We start from the raw sequence: 18605 nt of genomic DNA on the forward strand, positions 1-18605 counted from the left end.
TGATATGACGAATGTGATTCCGCCCGGAGAGTTTGCAATATGCAAATGGCTTATATTGTGCGCATTTAGGCCAATGATAATGAACGTAAGTTATCACTACACGGTAATTCAATTCTCTCCTCTCCAGGAACAAAAGGACATTTGCATGTACTTCGAGGATATATCAAGTTACATGTTAAGAAGTTAACGAGGTGCTACATGTCTCTTGCTTTCAGCGATGAAACTTGACTAAATTGTAAATGCGTTGTATCGTTATCATTACATCAAATGTACCGATAATAATCCTTAATTTATGTATCCATACGCGGGTGGATATTGCGGTTTTGTCTCATGCAACTGCATTTATAGAAATACTACTACATTTTCTCGCAATTACATTTATAGATCTAAAGAGAAAAATATTACAAATATAAAATGATATAATAATATAATAATTATCAGCACAATTATTATCAAAAGTGTAAAATGTCATGCAATATTATATATATTCAAATACATGAATAGAATATTAAATATATTTACAAAGGAAACATAATCTCATTTTATCTCCATTTAATACAGGATTTCTATCTGTATAAATCCTATAATATCAAATCCTATCATATTTTCACGATGTTAAATACTTGCAGAATATTTTCCATTGAAAATCACATATTAAGATATTTAATAAATTACAATTAACAATTGCATTAGCAATTACGTTAAATACAATCTCATTCATCTATTCGTTCTCTGATATATTCCAATAATCGATTGAAAAGTCCACTTTCCTTTTTCACTGTATACATAAAAATGATATAGACAAAAAATACATATGAACGAATCTTTCAAATAATCTAATATTTCCTAAGGAGCTATCTTTTTTCCATGGATCAAAGTGAAATAAGGACTATGTACTTATAGATCCTTAAGAAGCACCTCTTGAAGGAGAAAGAAGCCAGTTCGTACGCATTTGGCCGCCTGTGGCATCTTCCCTGAAAGAAAAAACATCGAGCCAGGTGCGTGTCGAGGCACCATCGGCACGGCAGGCAGGCGGCATGGCAGAGTCCCGTGCCGCTTCTGCGAAGCCGTGTCGGGGAGGCTCTGGATAGCACGCGCTCGTGTGGCACGCGAGTCGCAGGCACGATGGAGCAGATGTTCCTCCTCCTCTTCCTCCTCTGGGGAAGCTTTAATGCCATACCGTCCCTCGCGTTGATATCCGTACGCAGGATCTCTGGCAACGTATCCGCTCCTATGGATCCGCTGATGTTCTCCCCGAAGAATTCGAAATGTTTCGTAAAAGTACGATTGATAAAAAAAATATCGATTTACTTTGCTCGCAATTACGATGTAAGGCAGGTTTCTTTTTCTGAAAGGTTTTAATAGGTTTGGTTATATTACGAATTATATACGCGCTTTCTCTTCTCCAGACGCAGATGTTTCCGAAGAGCTTTCCAATGTTTGCATTTATAAGTTTCACAATTGATTTTGTAAAAGTCCGATATGTAGTAAAATTCATTCTACTATAACGGTAATGATGTTTAATATATTCTTCCTCTGAAAAGTTATGATGATACGCTTTCTGAATTCATCTTCTTTTGTGCCCAAATTAAAGACACAACTTCTATTCTCACACGTTTTCATTAAAGTTTCTGAACTTTATACTGATTTAGAAGGATCTATTATGTAAATATGATTCTTTATTAAAAGAAAGTAATTTAATTCTCAATTGTGCTCGATATCCTGTTTCAATTCTAAGTTAAGATTTATATACTTAGATTTTTCTAATTGAAGTTTAAAACTCATTGAAATCTTATATACGATTACGTGTTGCTTCTGCATTACCCACCGCATTTATATTGTTCAACTACATTATCGTATAACATTTAATGATACACGCACTGATTACGGCAGGGAAACATACGACTTAGTTTACGAGAACGCGAGATGCACATTTTATGACGAAGCGGTACCATCGATTTCTCGACCACGCTCCAATTTTTAATTCTCTGGTAATACAATTCTAGTCTACGTTACATTTCATCATTATTTCTTCATGTATTACAGCAACATTGTCTTACTAAGCATTCATTGATTTAATGGAAGAAGCCTTCGCTCTCGCAAAGTTCGAGAGTCGGACGAATCATGAATCATTCCTTGCAACTCTTCCCAGTCGTCTCGCGTTTCATCTCTTCGGCCGGCATATGCATTTATCATATGTTGCGCATTCATTTGCTTAAGTCGAATTCTTACGTAAGTCATTTAATTGACGTGCATTACGTAAGAAGTAGTCTCCGCCGCGGAAGGTTGAGTGTCACGGTCAAATACACTGTCGACGCTGCTATCGTCGCGTACACCTGCCAGATACACACCGGCGAGGATACGTTGGAGATACGGGCATATAATACGCACCTTTATGGTATCTTGGAGGGGCGAGAAGAAGACTTGTACCCCTCATCCTCGATCCACGATTCTTTCAGGGATTTCTTGTCCCAATGATCCGAAAAGCAGACCTCGAGAGCCAGCTGCTCTTCTTCCATCGTCAGTTCGTCTTCGGTGTTCGAGGTGGTCGACACGCGAGATCGTTCGAGACACACGTGCATCGTTCTTCGCGAAAGAAGAAACGGCTCGGTGACGTAATCATGGTATAATAATTACGCGCAAGAACTAGCTGTGCATCGAGAACGTCCGTGGCATCACACCGCATCATAGACAAAGATAGATCGCGCAATTCGATACACGTGGAAAATTGTCCGAGTCCTCAAGTCCGAGAGAGCAATATGATCATTTGCATTTACCATTTCAGAGGGTACGTCCTCTGTTTTTACGATCCGCATATTATATGCGTCGCACACACATACACACACACACACACACACACACACACACACACACACACACACACATATATGTGTGTGCTTGTGTTCTAATAATTAAAAACACCTGGCGTTTGCAGTCCCGTGACTAGGGTGTCGTTTATCTGATTTCAATTATTTCTGTACGGACTTGCCGTATGTTTCTTTGTACAGGTTCTTATAAGCTAGTTTTTCTTCGAATAAAAGATAGAACAAAAAACTAAATTGTGAAAATCTAGAAATAAAAATCTCTTCGTTTGAGACGCCGTCTTCAAGAGAAAAACGAAAATTTAAAAATTTATTTGAATATTTCTTCCATTTTTTAATTTGTGGTCTACGATAATTCATTCAACTCTCGAACTTTGCGATGAGTTCCTCTCTGTAAATCAATACTGCACTGAAAAAAAAATTTCTAGTTGAAAATGGACGAATCAGAATTTTTTCTGGTTAAGTCTACTAGAATTCTAGTTGAGATAATCAGAATTCTGATATAATATTTCTGGTAAAATCTATTAGAATTAGTTATTTTTATCAGAATAATTATATCAATCAGAATTCTAATTATCTCAACTAGAATTCTAGTAAACTTAACTAGAAAATTCTGATTCCATTTTCTACCAGAATTGCTGTTTAATCCAATCAGACCATTTTTCTCAGTGTGATGTCCACTTTTATCAATATAGATTAATTTTAATCTCAATTTAATTTACTCTTTCTTCTTTTCTAATAGAACTAGAAAAAGATAAAAGTAAATTAAATCAAGATTAAAGTTAATAATCTATATTGATAGAAACGACTTTGAAGAAACTGCTGTTCAATAATATATGGAAAAATAATGATGAAACATTTATATATGTCTGGTAAGAAGTTATTATAAGTATAGATTAAAATCGGAACGTGATGGAGAAATTAATAATTCTCTGCGATTTTCGTCATGTCCGTTTCGTCAAATTCTTAGAGATGATTTATCAGAAAAATACTTTACAATTGAAGGATACAGAAGTCATTAATAACTTGAGAAAATAAAGTCTCGCGGACGTGATGTCTCGAACAAAAATTAATTAACATTTATCTCTTGCGCAGCTTCCCGACGAAGGTGGAGAGACCGTCGCACAGCAGTACGGCCGCTAGCCAGATCCACGGCAACAGCATGCACGGCGCGTACTCGTCTGGTAGCCAGACGTCCCTGTCGACGACATCGTACATCACGGGCCAGTCCTACATGCAGAATCAAAATTACGCGCACGGGCCTCCGTATCCTGCCGCGAGCGTGCAGGTCTATTCGCACAACGCAACAGGCTATTCGCAGCCGCAGAGCTACGGCACCATGGTGCAGGGCTTTGGTGGGCAACCACAGTCCGCTGGGTATCAGCAGAATCATCTTAAGAAGGGCTCGGTCCGTAACGGCGATGTGCTCAAGCGATGTCGGCTGCAGACCGCGTAAGTCATAATCTTATATCCTTTTTCGCGACCGCGAACAAACAACACATACGCAGAGAACCGTAACAGTCCGCCTGCGGATGAAAAATTGTATCGAGGAGTGCAGCCAAGAGAATGGATCGGAAGTTAAAAATTGCGTGGTTTCGTTTTCTATAGATACGAGTTGTCGCAGGATCTACTTGACAAGCAGATCGAGATGCTAGAGCGGAAATACGGTGGCGTGAAGGCGCGGAACGCGGCACTGACAATTCAACGTGCCTTTCGGAGGTACACATTGCTGAAGAAATTCGCGGCGATCACGGCGATGGCCAAGGCAGAAAAGAGATTGAGTAGGAAGCTTCAAGAATTGGCGATCGACCGCTCGGGTAATCTCAACGATCACGAGAGAATGGTTTATCATAGTCAAATATACATTCAGCAGGCACAGTCCGCCAACAGGTAATTAAAAACGTTTCTCCGTGGAAGTTACTGTCGTTACGTTAAAAAAAAAATTCATCGCGCTAAATTAACTGCGAATCTAGCAGACCAATGCCGATTCGAAGCATGTCTCTCAGGGAGAGGCGGCACGTGGACAATTCGCAATCGCCTATACCGAGAAGTCAGAGTGGTAGATGCGAGGTCCAGGTCAGCCATCAACACACAAATCATAATTTGCACCAGAGCGGTAGACATACGCCCTCATTGGCGCCCAGCCCATGCAATCGACATCAGCAGTTACCACCGAGTCCCTGCTGGGAATCGAGCTCCCAGGAGAGCGGCTCCAGTATCCATTATTACAATCCACAGGTGAGTGTCGATAAACGTAATGACAAAGAAAACGATCGTATTGTAAAATGAACAGACTAATAATTTGTTACAAAATATATCTTGTTTTGTCGCTTTAATTTGATAGAAAAATGCAATTTCTATTTAATTCAGGAAGCCTTGTGCGGCCTGAGACAAGAAACGCCACCAAGAGACTTGCTGCGAACACCATGCACATCGCCGTCGACGCCGCACAATCTACAGACGACTATATCGCAAAATTGGAACAACGCCAACCAGCTTGGTCCTGGCAGAACGAGGTGTTCCGGTAAAAAAGTCCCTCCGGAGGTACCGAAGAGAACGTCTTCTATCACCTCGAGATCCATGGAACCACGACATAATGGTCTTAGTAAAAGTGTGGAGAATGGAAGTCTAAGTTCGGTGCAGAGCTCCGGTAGTGATTCCACCAATTGCGAAAGCTCCGAGGGCGATGCTCAGAGAGGATCTCCTGTCTGGAAGCACAAAGGAATTGTAAGTATAGTTGACTTTCTCTCATTATATTTACGCTTTACTTGCTCGTTTAGCGCAAGTAACGGCGATTTTCTGAGGACGTAAGCGAAAAGCATTAACGGAACTGTTGTGATTGTGAAATCAGTCGAGTTCGCCGGAACATCAGGAATGCGCGAGTCATACTGCTGACACGACGGCGATGACCGCTAACGTGAAGGAGCTTGGCCACTCACATGCTAGCTCCGGTTATCAGCTTCCCCTAATGGACCACACAGAAAGTCTGCCGCCTCAAACGAGTTACAAGGTGTCCGAAACAGTGAGAAAGCGACAATACAGAGTCGGCCTAAATCTTTTCAATAAGAAACCGGAAAGGGGAATCAGTTATCTTATCAGACGTGGATTTTTGGAGAACAGTCCGCAAGGAGTCGCTAGATTCTTGATCAGTCGAAAAGGATTATCCAAACAGATGATAGGAGAGTATCTTGGAAATTTGCAGAACACTTTTAATATGGCAGTACTTGAGTAAGTGGTTTAATATACTTAATATATTTGAATCAATGTTGAGAATAAAAGAATAAATTTTCGTTAATAAAGAATTGTTTCATTATAATTATACATTATTTAAAATACTTCTTTTAAAATAAAATATTGTCATAATGTTTAAAACATGTATAAAACATGTATTTTATTACTTATAATTCTATATCTATATCTCTTAGATATATCTATATTAATATTTAATACTTATAATTTACAGATGTTTCTCTCAGGAGTTAGATCTTTCTGGAATGCAAGTGGATGTCGCTTTACGAAAGTTTCAAGCCTACTTCAGAATGCCTGGCGAGGCGCAAAAGATCGAACGGTTAATGGAAGTCTTTAGTCAACGTTATTGCCAATGCAATCACGATGTAATATCGAGGCTGCGGTCGGCAGATACCGTTTTTGTCTTAGCCTTTGCTATTATCATGCTTAACACGGATTTGCATACACCTAACCTAAAACCTGAGCGCAGAATGAGACTCGAGGATTTTATAAAAAATCTTCGAGGAATCGATGATTGCGGCGATATAGATCGGGATATCCTAGTTGGCATTTACGAACGAGTGAAAGATAATGAATTCAAGCCAGGCTCAGACCATGTGTCGCAAGTAATGAAGGTCCAAGCGACTATTGTTGGAAAGAAGCCAAACATGGCGCTACCACATCGAAGATTGGTGTGTTACTGCAGGCTCTATGAGATACCGGATATTCATAAAAAAGAGAGACCTGGCGTTCATCAAAGAGAGGTTTTCCTCTTTAACGACCTGCTCGTTGTCACGAAGATATTGAGCAAGAAGAAGAATAGCGTAACTTATACTTTCAGGCAGAGCTTTACACTTTGTGGCATGGTGGTTACTTTATTTGAAGTTCCCCGTAAGTTTTTAATGAAATAAGTTTATGAAAATATTTAAATATTAGCGTAATCTTTACTTCTGATTGCTATCATTTGTCTTGCAGATTATCCATATGGCATAAGACTTTCTCAGCGTGTCGACGGAAAAGTTCTAGTCACATTTAATGCTCGAAACGAACATGACAGGTGTAAATTTGTGGAAGACCTTAGAGAATCTATCAGTGAAATGGATGAGATGGAAACTTTACGTATCGAAACTGAATTGGAGAGACAAAAGAGCAGTAGGGGTGCGCGAGGTGGTGCAGAAAACAGAGACTCTGGCGTCGCTGATGTAGAGATATGTCCTTGTCCCGGAACTTGTTCCGATAGAACAGAAACAGTCGATGTCGACACGCAATTGAAACGTTCTGCCCTTAGTAATTCTCTTCTTGATATACACGAGCAGTGTAAGTAGGGAAAAATATTTATATTTTCATATTTACATTTTAACAAATATATGAAATGTAACGTATCAATGTATGTATTTAGTTGCCGGTGAGAAGCCACAGCGTCGTGGAAGCGTGGGTTCTCTGGACAGCGGTATGTCTATTTCATTTCAATCTACTTCTGCCAGCTCGATGAGCCAAGGCATTAAACATCCTGGACAAGTTCATCCTATTCATCCAGGAGCTACAATTCCTGGAGCTGGTGGTAAGGGATTAGCTCAGCAGCCGTCTTTTTTAGGAGGTCTTTTCACCAAACGAGAGCGAAAACTGTCACAATCTGAAGAGTCCGGCCCTTACAGTCGTACCACGGAAGTATAATGTACTCTTCCAGTAATGTAAACGAGGTACACTTTTGTATATCTATTTTCTTCTAGTACGCTTCGTGTTTTTAATAAGATAAAGATATCTCGCGTTTATGTCGAGAATTTTAATAGCAATAATTACTCTCTAATTTATTCATATTAATAAAATTGCGATTTTTATTTCTTCTACTTGGATCTTCTCGTTGTGCAGTTTTTTTTTCTTAAAAAAAAAGGTGAATTAATACAAGCAGCAAGACTGCCGTGAACTGTTCTATTACCGTACTAATAGAGTAGTATCTTTTTATACGTATATCATGAAGCGTGCTAAAGGATTAAAGCGCTAATGATGACAGCTAAAGACGTAAATCTAAAGGATTGGGCAGGATCCAATCGAAATCACCAGGCGCATTTAAAAAGAAAAAGAAAATTTTAACCTATTCTCCTCTCCCAAGATTATGTATAGTATTTATTCATCTAAAACAACTAATGGACACATTTTTCACACTGTATTTATAATTTATGAAGACGCGATATTGAATGATAGAATTGTGTGTAGATAATATTACATTTTTGCTTAGTTTTACAGGCGGGCGTTAACGAGTAGAATTTAATGAAGAGAAAATTCTTAATTCACAAGAATTGTAAGAATGCGAGATACTGTCAAGAATTTCTAATAGTAATCGCTATCAACAAGTATTATCACCATCACCAATTCGAAAAATTGTAAATAATAGGTTTATAACGATGTTCGAAACGAATTGTCACGTGTAACAAAAAGAAATTAGTATAAGGGAAACGATAAGCAATCTCTATCGATGTTAGGTGCATGTTGATGTCTAACGATTTTTATTAACGGAAACGTGAAGTTTGAATGTAGCAATGAAATAAGACTTAACGTAAGACGTAAGACGTGTTTGTCATTATAGCAATCTATTGATAATCATTCACGAGAAGTAGTTTTTGCTTATGTATGTTGAAATTTTGACTCGAAGTTGTTCACATTTTCAAAAGAGGAAAAAAGGAGCGAAAAGAAAAAAAGCCATCATGTTAAATATATCCAGGATTAATTCGTTTCTCGTTTTTCGCGGCAAAAATAGACGCTAGATCTAAACGTCGATAATATCGTTGCGAGAGTATAATCACGTAAGCTAAGATACATACGCGAAATAAACGGGGAAAAAAAAGAAAAAAAAAAACGCGCATGCCTTATATACTGCCATGATAAAAAAATCTCCCGCGACCGAGAAACGAACTAATGAAATCACAATCGTAGAGGAGGTCGGAAATTTTTTCCAAGAGCTGTGGAATTGTATGACAAACTAATTGATAATGTACATAGCGCTGATCGTGACATCAGCTGGCTGTAAACAAGCAAACGGCGTTTATTAATTTAATGATAATCTCCCGTTAAAATAACGCATCTCTACATAAGAGGAGTGTTTAATATAATTCTACTTTAGATTTCTACTCTCTTTACTTGTGCTCTAATTCTTTCTTAGTATCGTGAATATCAGACGTGTGTTTAACCAAAAGATTTTAATGACGTTACAAAGGGAAAAGAGAGAGAGAGTGAAAGAGACCCAGTAGGCCATCTGCTTAAACAGATTTTGCAAATCATTAAAAATTTTTATGCAGAATCTGTTATGTCAGATGCTGGCGATAGAATGTCACAAAAAAAATAATAGAATTTGTTTGTATAATTTGACACCTCGATAGGCAAATTGAAAATATTGCACATTAACTTATGACATCATGAACTTATGACAATTTTGCAATAATCGCGCTAGAATGATTCGCTATATATATTATTATTTTGTTAAAATACTACATTGAACTTAATTGAGAAGTGAACAAATATTGAGATATAAACTTAGAAAAGATCGGAGTTTTTACATCTATTTTGTAAATATACCCGTAATTGCAGATTACAAATTTTATACAAGATTTTGTTATATAATTTAATAAGTGTATTATCCTATCGAGGTATAGCTGATTGACAAAGCATAAGAAAGTAGTTTTAATGCAGACACAGATGGTACTGATCTGCTAAATTTTTCTAATCGAATTTATTATCAATTTTCTGGCATTCTGCGAATAGTTTGCTTACTGGGGAGAAAAAAAGATGCTTTTGACCGCATTGTTAATATCAGCGATAAGTTTTGTAATTATCGTTAACTTAAGATTAAGATTCGTTAGAGAGAACGACTTTGCAATCGGTCAAAAAATATTGTGCAAAAAACATTCTCGTTCTCCTATATTGTAAATATCAGAATTTTTCCAGCACGCTGAACGAAAAGCGATTTAGAGATAAGTCGGGCTGAAAATTTTTATACGTAACCGCATGATCGACTACGTTCTAATTTTGCGCCTGTCACGTCTGCTAATAACTGTTATCGATTGATCCTTGACACGTATGACCCGTATCGCTAATGTACTTTATAAACGTTGTAAACAATCGAATGTTGAACACTCCGTTCTATTTATGATTCTAATAAAGAGAAACGAGAAAAGGAACAGAGGAATTGTTGAAATTGTCGAGAGACAATTTACGTATTTGTGGTAGCTTGTCGACAATACATTTTGTTTACAGAAAGAGAGAGAAAAAGAGATAAATGAAGGTATATTTCCATGCCTGTTGCGAACTTTTCTTCATTAGAGGCTTTCCATTTGGTGACAAGTCGACACAAGTATCGTTTTATTTTTATTGCTTACTAAATATAAAGAAAGATGGAACAATGCTTGTGTCGATTTGTACCATTAAATGGAAAGCATCCATATTAAACGAGCTACTCGTGCACGCATCACCGACATCGATTCTAGTCTTTCTCATCAACACAATGTACGCGATACGATCTCGTACGACAGAATATGGGATTACCTCGCGAAGATAATCCTTTAATGTCCATTTCTATCAGTGTAGAATTAACTTTAATCTCAGTTTAATTTATTCTTTATCCTTTTATAATTCTTAGAACTAAAAAAAGATAAAAAGTAAGTTAAATCAAGATTAAAGTTAATTTACGTTAGTACAATAGAAATGGGCAGAAATTGTACAGAGAGTACATGATCGACTTTAGACGCAGCGTTAACGTCACAAGTATACTAAGTTCCACGGACGAGATCGCGTCAATTCTTCTCACTGGCCACTCACTTAAATAATCTGAATTCTGTGATAATCTCGCGCGAGGACAAGAAAAAAAAAGACTGATTAGGAAAACCCCAAATTTTCTTACGCATGTATCTTTTTTTTTTGTCACTTTTTTCCACCCTCACAAAGAAAAAGAAGTCACTTTATTGAGCAATGAGAATGAGATGAATTGAGCATCGCCTCGCACTATTCCTCGAATTTGATACCTATTGTCATACTGTCGTTATCAGTCGCGTTAAACTAGAAATACGTATTCTTGTTACTGGAAAAATATCAGGGAAGAATGGATTGCACCAAATTGGCGCGATCTTTAAAGTCTGATGCCCGATTGAGCACGTCGCAGTCGTTACTCGGCTTGCTCTCCGAGAAAGCCTTGCTGGTGAGAAAGCGTGTATAATCAAGATCAATCGCCCCTTTTCCTCTCGCCCCCTCCTCTTCCCTCTCAATGCCAAATTATTAGTAAATTTTTCCCTTGTTAGTCTAGTAAATGCTGTAAGTACACTGTGTTAATAAATAACTCTGAATCCGAAATGCGTGTATTTATCCTTCATCAATATCAGCTTATTTATCATCTCTGACGTCATGCTGCTTGACAATTCATCAATTAACATAATCTGTGAGTAATTTATTAATATATATTACTATTAATAATATTATTCGTTTAGAAAGAAAGACTTGATTAGCATTCAAATCTTTGGATGGTAGACAAAAATTTTACCGTGACCAATTCTATCGGTCGTATTAAACATCAATTAAGTTAATTAGCCGAAATCGTCCTAAGTTTTCAAGTAACGTATTCTATATTTTTATTAATGAATAAAACTATTATAATTTATTGTCATTTTTGCACAGAAAAAAAGATTAAAGATGATAAAATTAAAAGAAGAAATTGAAAGAAATTTTACAATTCTACAATTAAATTAATTTGTCAATTAATTTAATCATTTGCTCTAATCTTCCGAAAATAGATCTGTTAACTTTACTTTCCATTTACACACAAATGAAACTAAATCTGAAGTGAGCTGAGTATTTTATATTCAAATTAATGTCATCATTATTTGCTTACTTTGATAAAAAATTATTATATGACAACACAGGTTCATAACTTTTAAAGTGAGTTTACGAGACTCACAGCACGATCTCGATCTTGTGCAGATTATAGGCAAAAATTCAGTTAAATCTCACTTGTCAGAATGCAAAAGGAACGCGCATTCAACTGATATAATATCATAAGTAAGAATTATCTGAGAATCGGTATAAATGGAAAGCAACTTTTCTGATATATTGGGCGCGTTCAAATTAACAAATCAGCTAGTCTGCTCGTTGAGCAAATGAACATAATTGGTTGTTACTTATGGATTCAACCAATTATATACAATCGCTCGATATAAGCATGCTTAGCTGTTTTGCTATCTTGAACTCGATCATTGATAATAATAAATCCATCGTCGATACGCCGCATATACTGCACATCTAAAACATCTTTCCAGCGCGCATGAACTGTTTATTTGTATCGGTTCTCAATGTTCGCACATGTATGTACATCCTTTCGTAAATAAATACAACGGAACACACAGCATCTATGCAGGGTGTCGTATATATGATTATTGCTGCATTTAAATAATAGTGGAACAATATCAACATGAGAATGAGAATCGAATTCCACGTCTCTTGACAATCCCGACAATCTCCGACGTGGAATGTTTTCAATCAGATTACTCTTCGAGATAATATATTCCTAACCTCCAACATGGTGTAAATCTAGTAATCCAGTTCATCCAGTTTTATATGATTTCATAGAAAATTCTGTTTTCGCGTTCGACTAACAAATAACGAATAAAAAGGACATCGTAAAACGAAACTGATCCGCTTGGTCCATTTCGCACATGTGCGATTTGAAATTTCATGTTTGACAGCTATGGAAGATCAGATTCACTCGGAATTAATTCTAAAGGAGGAGCGGGAAGAGGACGAAATCAAAGGGGACCGCTGCTCTGCTGAGACTGCCGAGAGTGAGAAGAGCGTCACTCCTGATGGATCGGCGATCGGGATACGGCCGAAACCTCTGATTTACAAGCCGGAAAATGTGAGCATCGGCTGCAAGTCCGAGCCACTCGAGACAAAATGGCACTGGGCACCAGGAGCGTGGCAAGACTCGACCAGGACTAGCGCCTTCCAACCATACAAGGTACTCCTCTCTCAGCCTTCTCCTTGAACTCCACGGGACATCAGTATCGACCTCAAGAGTCAGGGGATTCACCCGTCGCGACAAAGAAGTTATTGTAATACCGTCGCCTGTAGGCCATAGAATATTTATATTTTATTAACTAAATATATAAGATCTATTTTTTATACAAAAGCTAAGCGGTTTATAGATTGTCTTCATGTCCAGATTCATTATTAGAATGCCAATGTTCGTGAATATTACAATTTATCAGAACGAGAAGCAGCTTGACACAGTATCAGACTGGTCCTTGTTTTGATGAAGTAAACTGTAATGTTTACAAAACGGCATTCTAATAATGAATTTGGACAAGGAGGGCTTATAGCTTCTGTATAGAAAGTATCCTGTGGAAGCTTTAAAAGTATTATTCATTTTTTATCTATTTGTAGCCACCCACTCTGCTCACAAATTTGCAAAGAGGCAACACTCAAACGCAGATACACCAGCTCTATGTTGGCAACGACATCACGTTTCATACCTTGGCGGGTCAGGGGGAACTTACATCTGATCATATACATTCAAGTAAATTATATGTATGCACTGTACATCTTATGGTGAATTCAGTCACGCACTACATTGAATTAATACATATTAAAAAAGCTGTTTTATGTAAAGTATCTAAATGCAATAGTTTAATATGATCAACTTTGACAATGAGATAATACACATATATCCTGTTAAATAACGTGACAATATTGTTATTGGAAATTTAATCATTTAAAATATTTAAATAAATATGTTAATGTATATTTTATAGATAGCTATTTTAGTACTAATCTAGTAATGCAAGTGATTAAATTCGCTATTATTGTCTAAATTAAAATATAAATATTATTGTAAAATAACACATCTTTGCTGCACAGACTCAGTGGATATGACTGATGAAAAAGGCTTAACTGGATTGATGTGGGCTAGTGCTTACGGACAAATAGGTAGTGCTAAACAATTGCTCAAAAGGGGCGCCAGTATAAATCGTTGTGGACCAAACTTACAGACTAGTCTACACTTGGCGGCCGCCTATGGTCATCACGATGTTGTCAAATTATTGTTAAATCATGGAGCTGATCCTAACGCATGTGATGAGGTACACACATTTCTTTTAAGTATAAACTTAATTTCTGGTATCATGTATCATATAATTATATTTCTATGCTGTAGGATGGTAATACTCCATTAATATATGGAGCACACTGCGATCATCCACATGTTTGTTATGAATTATTAATAAAAGGTGCAGAAATAACACTTACTAATACCTCAAATATAAGTGCTTATAAAGCAGCAATTATGAATAATTCAATGAATGGTAAGCATTTTCTTTTAAAAACATTTAAAATAATCTACATGAAAATGGTAAATTTGATTTTTATTAATTTGCAGCTAAAGCAGTTATTGAGAATCATTTGATACCACAAATTATAAGTACGCCAACAGATGAATTATAACGATGTTTGTTTTATTAAATTGTAACATTTGTATATTATACGTTTTTACAAATTGTAAATAAAAATGAAGAAATAATTGTTTTTGTCGTTTAAGTATAAGAAAAATTTTTCTCTATAGCATATTTTTAACAATAATTTTAAAAAACATGGCAACACAACATGAAATATTTTCCAAGACAAGGTAACATAAACTTACGAATGAGTAACAAAATTTGATGTATATATTTGGTAATAATACAATCTTTTGCAGGAGCTATTGCAATACTAAAATATATGTATAGAGTAGAAAGTAAATATGATAAATTTGCATGTATGAATTATAACCAAGTTTAGTCAAATTAAAATATATCTTCTTTTTTTTACAAATGTGTATAAGTATTCGGCACCGAACAGCTATTAAATAGCATATTAAATTGATACATGTACATAAATATAGCAAATGACATATATCAATGTTTAATGAATCACGTAAGAATGGTTGTATGGCAATAAAATTAAAATTCAAGTAATAGTCAATCTTGATTGTTGATCGTAACATTATGCTTTCCCACTGAACTGTGCCTACTTTCATATTCTTACATACGCAAATACTTTTCATCTATTATCCATAATGTCTTATGCAACTTCATAATTATCAGTGAAAAACACTGATTCTACTGAATACTTAACTGGGCTCTGATCTTCTACAAGCAGAACTTCGCTAACCTGAAAAATAAAAATAACATTATTTTTATATAATTTGATATAATTTGCGAAACACATAGAAATCTATGTATTCTATACCTTAATTTTAGCATACGGCGTTTTAGATGTAAATGAAACATGAAGTGGGAAGAAATCTGCAGGTGTAGAAGATGGGGCTGAAAATTCCATAGAGCCTGATTTCGTTGAAGCATCAATCACTGGTAGGGACCAAACTAACGTGTTTCGTCGTGCTTCGTGTGTATACTGTCCGTCACATTCACTGACGATAGGATTACATCCAATAGGTAGAGGAATGTTTATTTGGATGTCATTCAACTCAAGATCGGCCTGTTCCAATTCGTATTCGATATTCACATCGCAGCCACCCTCTCCGTTTTCAGAAGGCCAGCAATTTACTATTACAAACAATTAAATGTATACTCATATATTTCATAGATTTAAAAGAAAATTTATTAAAAAGATTTAAAAGAAAATGAATTAAAAGTAAAAGCGTATATGACAATTATTATTGCAGCCTTACTTGAAATTGGTAATGCTGTTTCGTCTTGAGCTTGAAAACGCCATTTCAGCACACCAACGTCAGTGTTCAATGGGAATGGTTTCGTAGGTACTTTTAGACCTATTTGTCCATGTGATCTAAACAATTCTTTGTCCACGTTTGGATGAGTTTGTAACTGTATTCCTCTTGTGTCGCTGTTCTCGACTTGCACACGGATACGTCCCCATTTCTCATCAGAGATGTATAAAGTTACCAAACCATGCAACTCGAAATTTTGTAAACCTCCATCCCGACCGACACGTACATTAAGTCGTTCTTCTTGTCTTAAGTGAACCCTTTTGATGGAAATACATTTTTTGAATAATTGTTCATGAATGATTTTGAAGTTTCTATATATCATCAACATACAATTCTGTATTAATTATCTGAGGAGTTTGCGTTGATTTTGTTCCAAGAGCAGCAAGTGGTCCTGATACGACATTTTCTCCTTCTTCCTTCAATTGATCAACGAATGAGTCTACATCGCGAGACTTTCCACCTAATTTCATTGCACTTGGTCCAACATTTAATGGTTTCCTAATAAAATAATTATAGTAAAAATATTTACATTTATAAATACAATTATGATCAAGATTAAAATTAATCATACAGCTTGGGCTTGTAAGAAGGTCTAATCGGTTCAGGCACAAAGTTAGCTGTATCACCAACAGACGGAGTAGCTGGGGTGCTACCGCTTCCATATCCTCCGCCAAATGTGGGACTTTTAATTCCACCTTTTTTGTTAGCTTCCATCATCCTTTGCCTCTGCAATTCTTTGGCCTTTTCACGCATCTTATTCTTAGCTTCACGTTCTTGTGTCATTCGAACTGCTTGATAAACCTTCTCCTCATGTGAATCCATTTCTACAAAGGTTCTGATTTGTGCTAAATTGACGTTCTCCCTATAGCCTAATGCAACTATTTCATCAAATGCAAATATCAAATTGAATGCATTCTCTGCTATTTCAAGTTCATCCATTGAGTTGCAGTATTCTGGAATCTGAAAGAAATCAAATATATACTTAATGTACATAATTAACAATAATAAATCTACAGTAATGAGTTTTATCTATAGTATAATGGAGCAAACCTTTCCTATACTAAATTATAAAAAACTGCAGCCTGATGGAAAAAAGGAAAACATATGAATATTTGTCTTTCTGACTTTTTCCTTTAATTATGATAATAAAACAACATCATTAATCAATTAATCAAAAAAATAGTCACATCAGAATATCATTGGCTGCATTCGGCAGAAAAAAACTGTTAAGCAGAACATATCCTATAGAGTTCACTGATCCATAGAAATGATCGAGTTCAGCAGAGAAAATTAATCAGTTAGTGTTTAGATATAAATATGATTGATTCTTGCCTTTAGGTCTTCGTTATCTATAAATCTAAATGTGGGAACCAATCGTATTAAAGAATTGCTAAGCTAACTGATTAGTTTTCTCTACTGAACGCAGCTATTACTTTTATGATCCATTAATATATCTATTTACCACTCTCGCAAAGAGCCTTAGAGTTTCCAAATCCTCCAAAATATTGCTGGCCTTAGTCGTGATAAGTAGCATGTAAACCTTCTCAAGTGGCTGATAAACGTATCTAACAGATTCCGTTTCCACAAATGTATGCTGTTTACCCGAGCTCATTAGTTTTGGGAACGCAGCAAGTAGGCCTTCTATTCTCGCTTTTGTCATTTCGACAAACTGTCGAGAAATTATAGCTGGAAGAGTAATACAAATTGTGATGAAGAAATAATTGCATTTTTTTTTTCAAATTACTCAATTTTATTGATAAAAAAAATAGGTTCAAGGAAGCAGAAAATTATGCGACTTTTTCTTACAATCGATCAGTTGATACTCATTCCTCAACAAATAAAACACAATACCGATTATAGATATGAGATAAAAATATCATGTGATTAGTAGCTGACACTATTAAAACAAGACACGCATACGCAACATATGTACAGCAATGCAAGAATATTTTGTGAACTCACTTTTTCCAGATTTGGTGCATACCGCAGCGGCGATGAGTACCTAGAAAAAAATGAGCATACAATACATAAATTTGGCTACAGAATTAAATGCCTGGCGGGCACACGCCGTTAAATGGATGACATCTGTGGACGATGTCATGAGCGGTTCCGCTGCTGCAGGATTCCTTTTTTAAGAAGCAGAATTTTGACAACGATCCCACGACCGCGGAAGAAAATCACTTACCATCCTGACGAGTGATTCTGCAACGCTCCGTATATGCGATTTAATCTAAATGTATTTCCTTATCGTACACGAACGGACTTCTCCACATCACACATATACAAATACACGAACAAGGGAAATAGAGGGCGCACTATGCTGACGTGTGCCATGATCAAAGAACGAGAGACGTTTCACCATGAATCACGATAATCGTAGTAGGAAATCTGTGAAGGGTATTCGCAGATCACGTGAACGTGATGATGCAGTCAAACATCATCCAATTACATTACCGGAAGAATAGTAGTCGTCTAAAATAAAATTGATACGTATTCAGACACTTCAGACGTAACTCCGGATCTACAATAGATTTTTAAGCTGTAAGAAATGGACGAATCACAATCACTTATTCTTCTTGCATTCGATTGTAGTTACTCCAGATCTACAATAGAGTTCTAAGTCTTAAGCCATAATAAATGGACGAATCATAGGCCTAGTTTCCACCGACGGTTTAATCTGGGTCAGAATATAAGAACCAACCAACTACAATCGAGCATTTCCCTGTTCCTCGTTCGATTGTAGTTGATTGGTTCTTACATTCTAATCCGGATTAAACTTTCGGTGGAAACTAAGCCAT

General features: G+C 36.3%; 3 protein-coding genes across 13 annotated transcripts in view; 2 read left to right on the top strand and 1 right to left on the bottom strand.

The window, feature by feature from the left end:
* Positions 1-7745, top strand: part of LOC108684943 (IQ motif and SEC7 domain-containing protein 2) — a 53388-nt gene extending 45643 nt beyond the window's left edge. For 6 of the 10 annotated variants that reach the window (XM_018189494.1, XM_018189504.1, XM_018189503.1 and 3 more), the window contains 8 exons: positions 3918-4274; positions 4431-4712; positions 4796-5060; positions 5193-5549; positions 5674-6050; positions 6286-6941; positions 7026-7367; positions 7450-7745. In XM_018189494.1, the coding sequence (XP_018044983.1) occupies positions 3918-4274; positions 4431-4712; positions 4796-5060; positions 5193-5549; positions 5674-6050; positions 6286-6941; positions 7026-7367; positions 7450-7724 (2911 nt within the window). In that variant the 3' untranslated portion in view covers positions 7725-7745. The remainder of the gene's footprint in view (positions 1-3917; positions 4275-4430; positions 4713-4795; positions 5061-5192; positions 5550-5673; positions 6051-6285; positions 6942-7025; positions 7368-7449) is intronic. The other 4 variants (XM_018189495.1, XM_018189499.1, XM_018189500.1 and 1 more) reach the window with 3 other exon arrangements.
* LOC108684946 (ankyrin repeat family A protein 2-like) lies at positions 7727-14525 on the top strand. 2 transcript variants are annotated; one of them, XM_018189506.1, is made up of 6 exons: positions 7727-7750; positions 12773-13044; positions 13470-13602; positions 13944-14164; positions 14239-14386; positions 14461-14525. In XM_018189506.1, the coding sequence occupies exons 2-6, from the start codon at positions 12775-12777 to the stop codon at positions 14523-14525; spliced, it is 837 nt and encodes a 278-aa protein (XP_018044995.1). In that variant the 5' UTR covers positions 7727-7750; positions 12773-12774. The 2 variants fall into 2 exon arrangements, with proteins under 2 accessions (XP_018044995.1, XP_018044996.1); XM_018189507.1 differs by lacking the exon at positions 7727-7750 and adding an exon at positions 11446-11472.
* A 203-nt stretch (positions 14526-14728) lies between these two features.
* On the bottom strand, positions 14729-18133 carry LOC108684945 (coatomer subunit delta). The gene is made up of 8 exons (XM_018189505.1): positions 17993-18133; positions 17770-17809; positions 17270-17493; positions 16379-16767; positions 16138-16305; positions 15751-16064; positions 15309-15625; positions 14729-15230 (listed from the first exon to the last, which is right to left on the bottom strand). Exons 1-8 carry the CDS (start codon positions 17993-17995, stop codon positions 15141-15143), a joined length of 1545 nt encoding a protein of 514 aa, XP_018044994.1. The 5' UTR covers positions 17996-18133; the 3' UTR covers positions 14729-15140.
* Positions 18134-18605: the final 472 nt, after the last annotated feature.

The sequence above is a fragment of the Atta colombica genome, unplaced genomic scaffold (assembly GCF_001594045.1).
Source record: "Atta colombica isolate Treedump-2 unplaced genomic scaffold, Acol1.0 scaffold141, whole genome shotgun sequence".
Classification (NCBI taxonomy): domain Eukaryota; kingdom Metazoa; phylum Arthropoda; class Insecta; order Hymenoptera; family Formicidae; genus Atta; species Atta colombica.

Coding starts and splice junctions, on each gene's coding strand:
- LOC108684946 (XM_018189506.1), top strand. CDS start 12,775: ATGGAAGATCAGATTCACTCGGAATTAATTCTAAAGGAGGAGCGGGAA. Junction 13,045..13,469: donor GCGCCTTCCAACCATACAAG/GTACTCCTCTCT, acceptor ATCTATTTGTAG/CCACCCACTCTGCTCACAAA. Junction 14,387..14,460: donor TATGAATAATTCAATGAATG/GTAAGCATTTTC, acceptor ATTAATTTGCAG/CTAAAGCAGTTATTGAGAAT.
- LOC108684945 (XM_018189505.1), bottom strand. Junction 17,494..17,769: donor ATGCACCAAATCTGGAAAAA/GTGAGTTCACAA, acceptor TTACTCTTCCAG/CTATAATTTCTCGACAGTTT. Junction 16,065..16,137: donor CAGATAATTAATACAGAATT/GTATGTTGATGA, acceptor TTCCATCAAAAG/GGTTCACTTAAGACAAGAAG.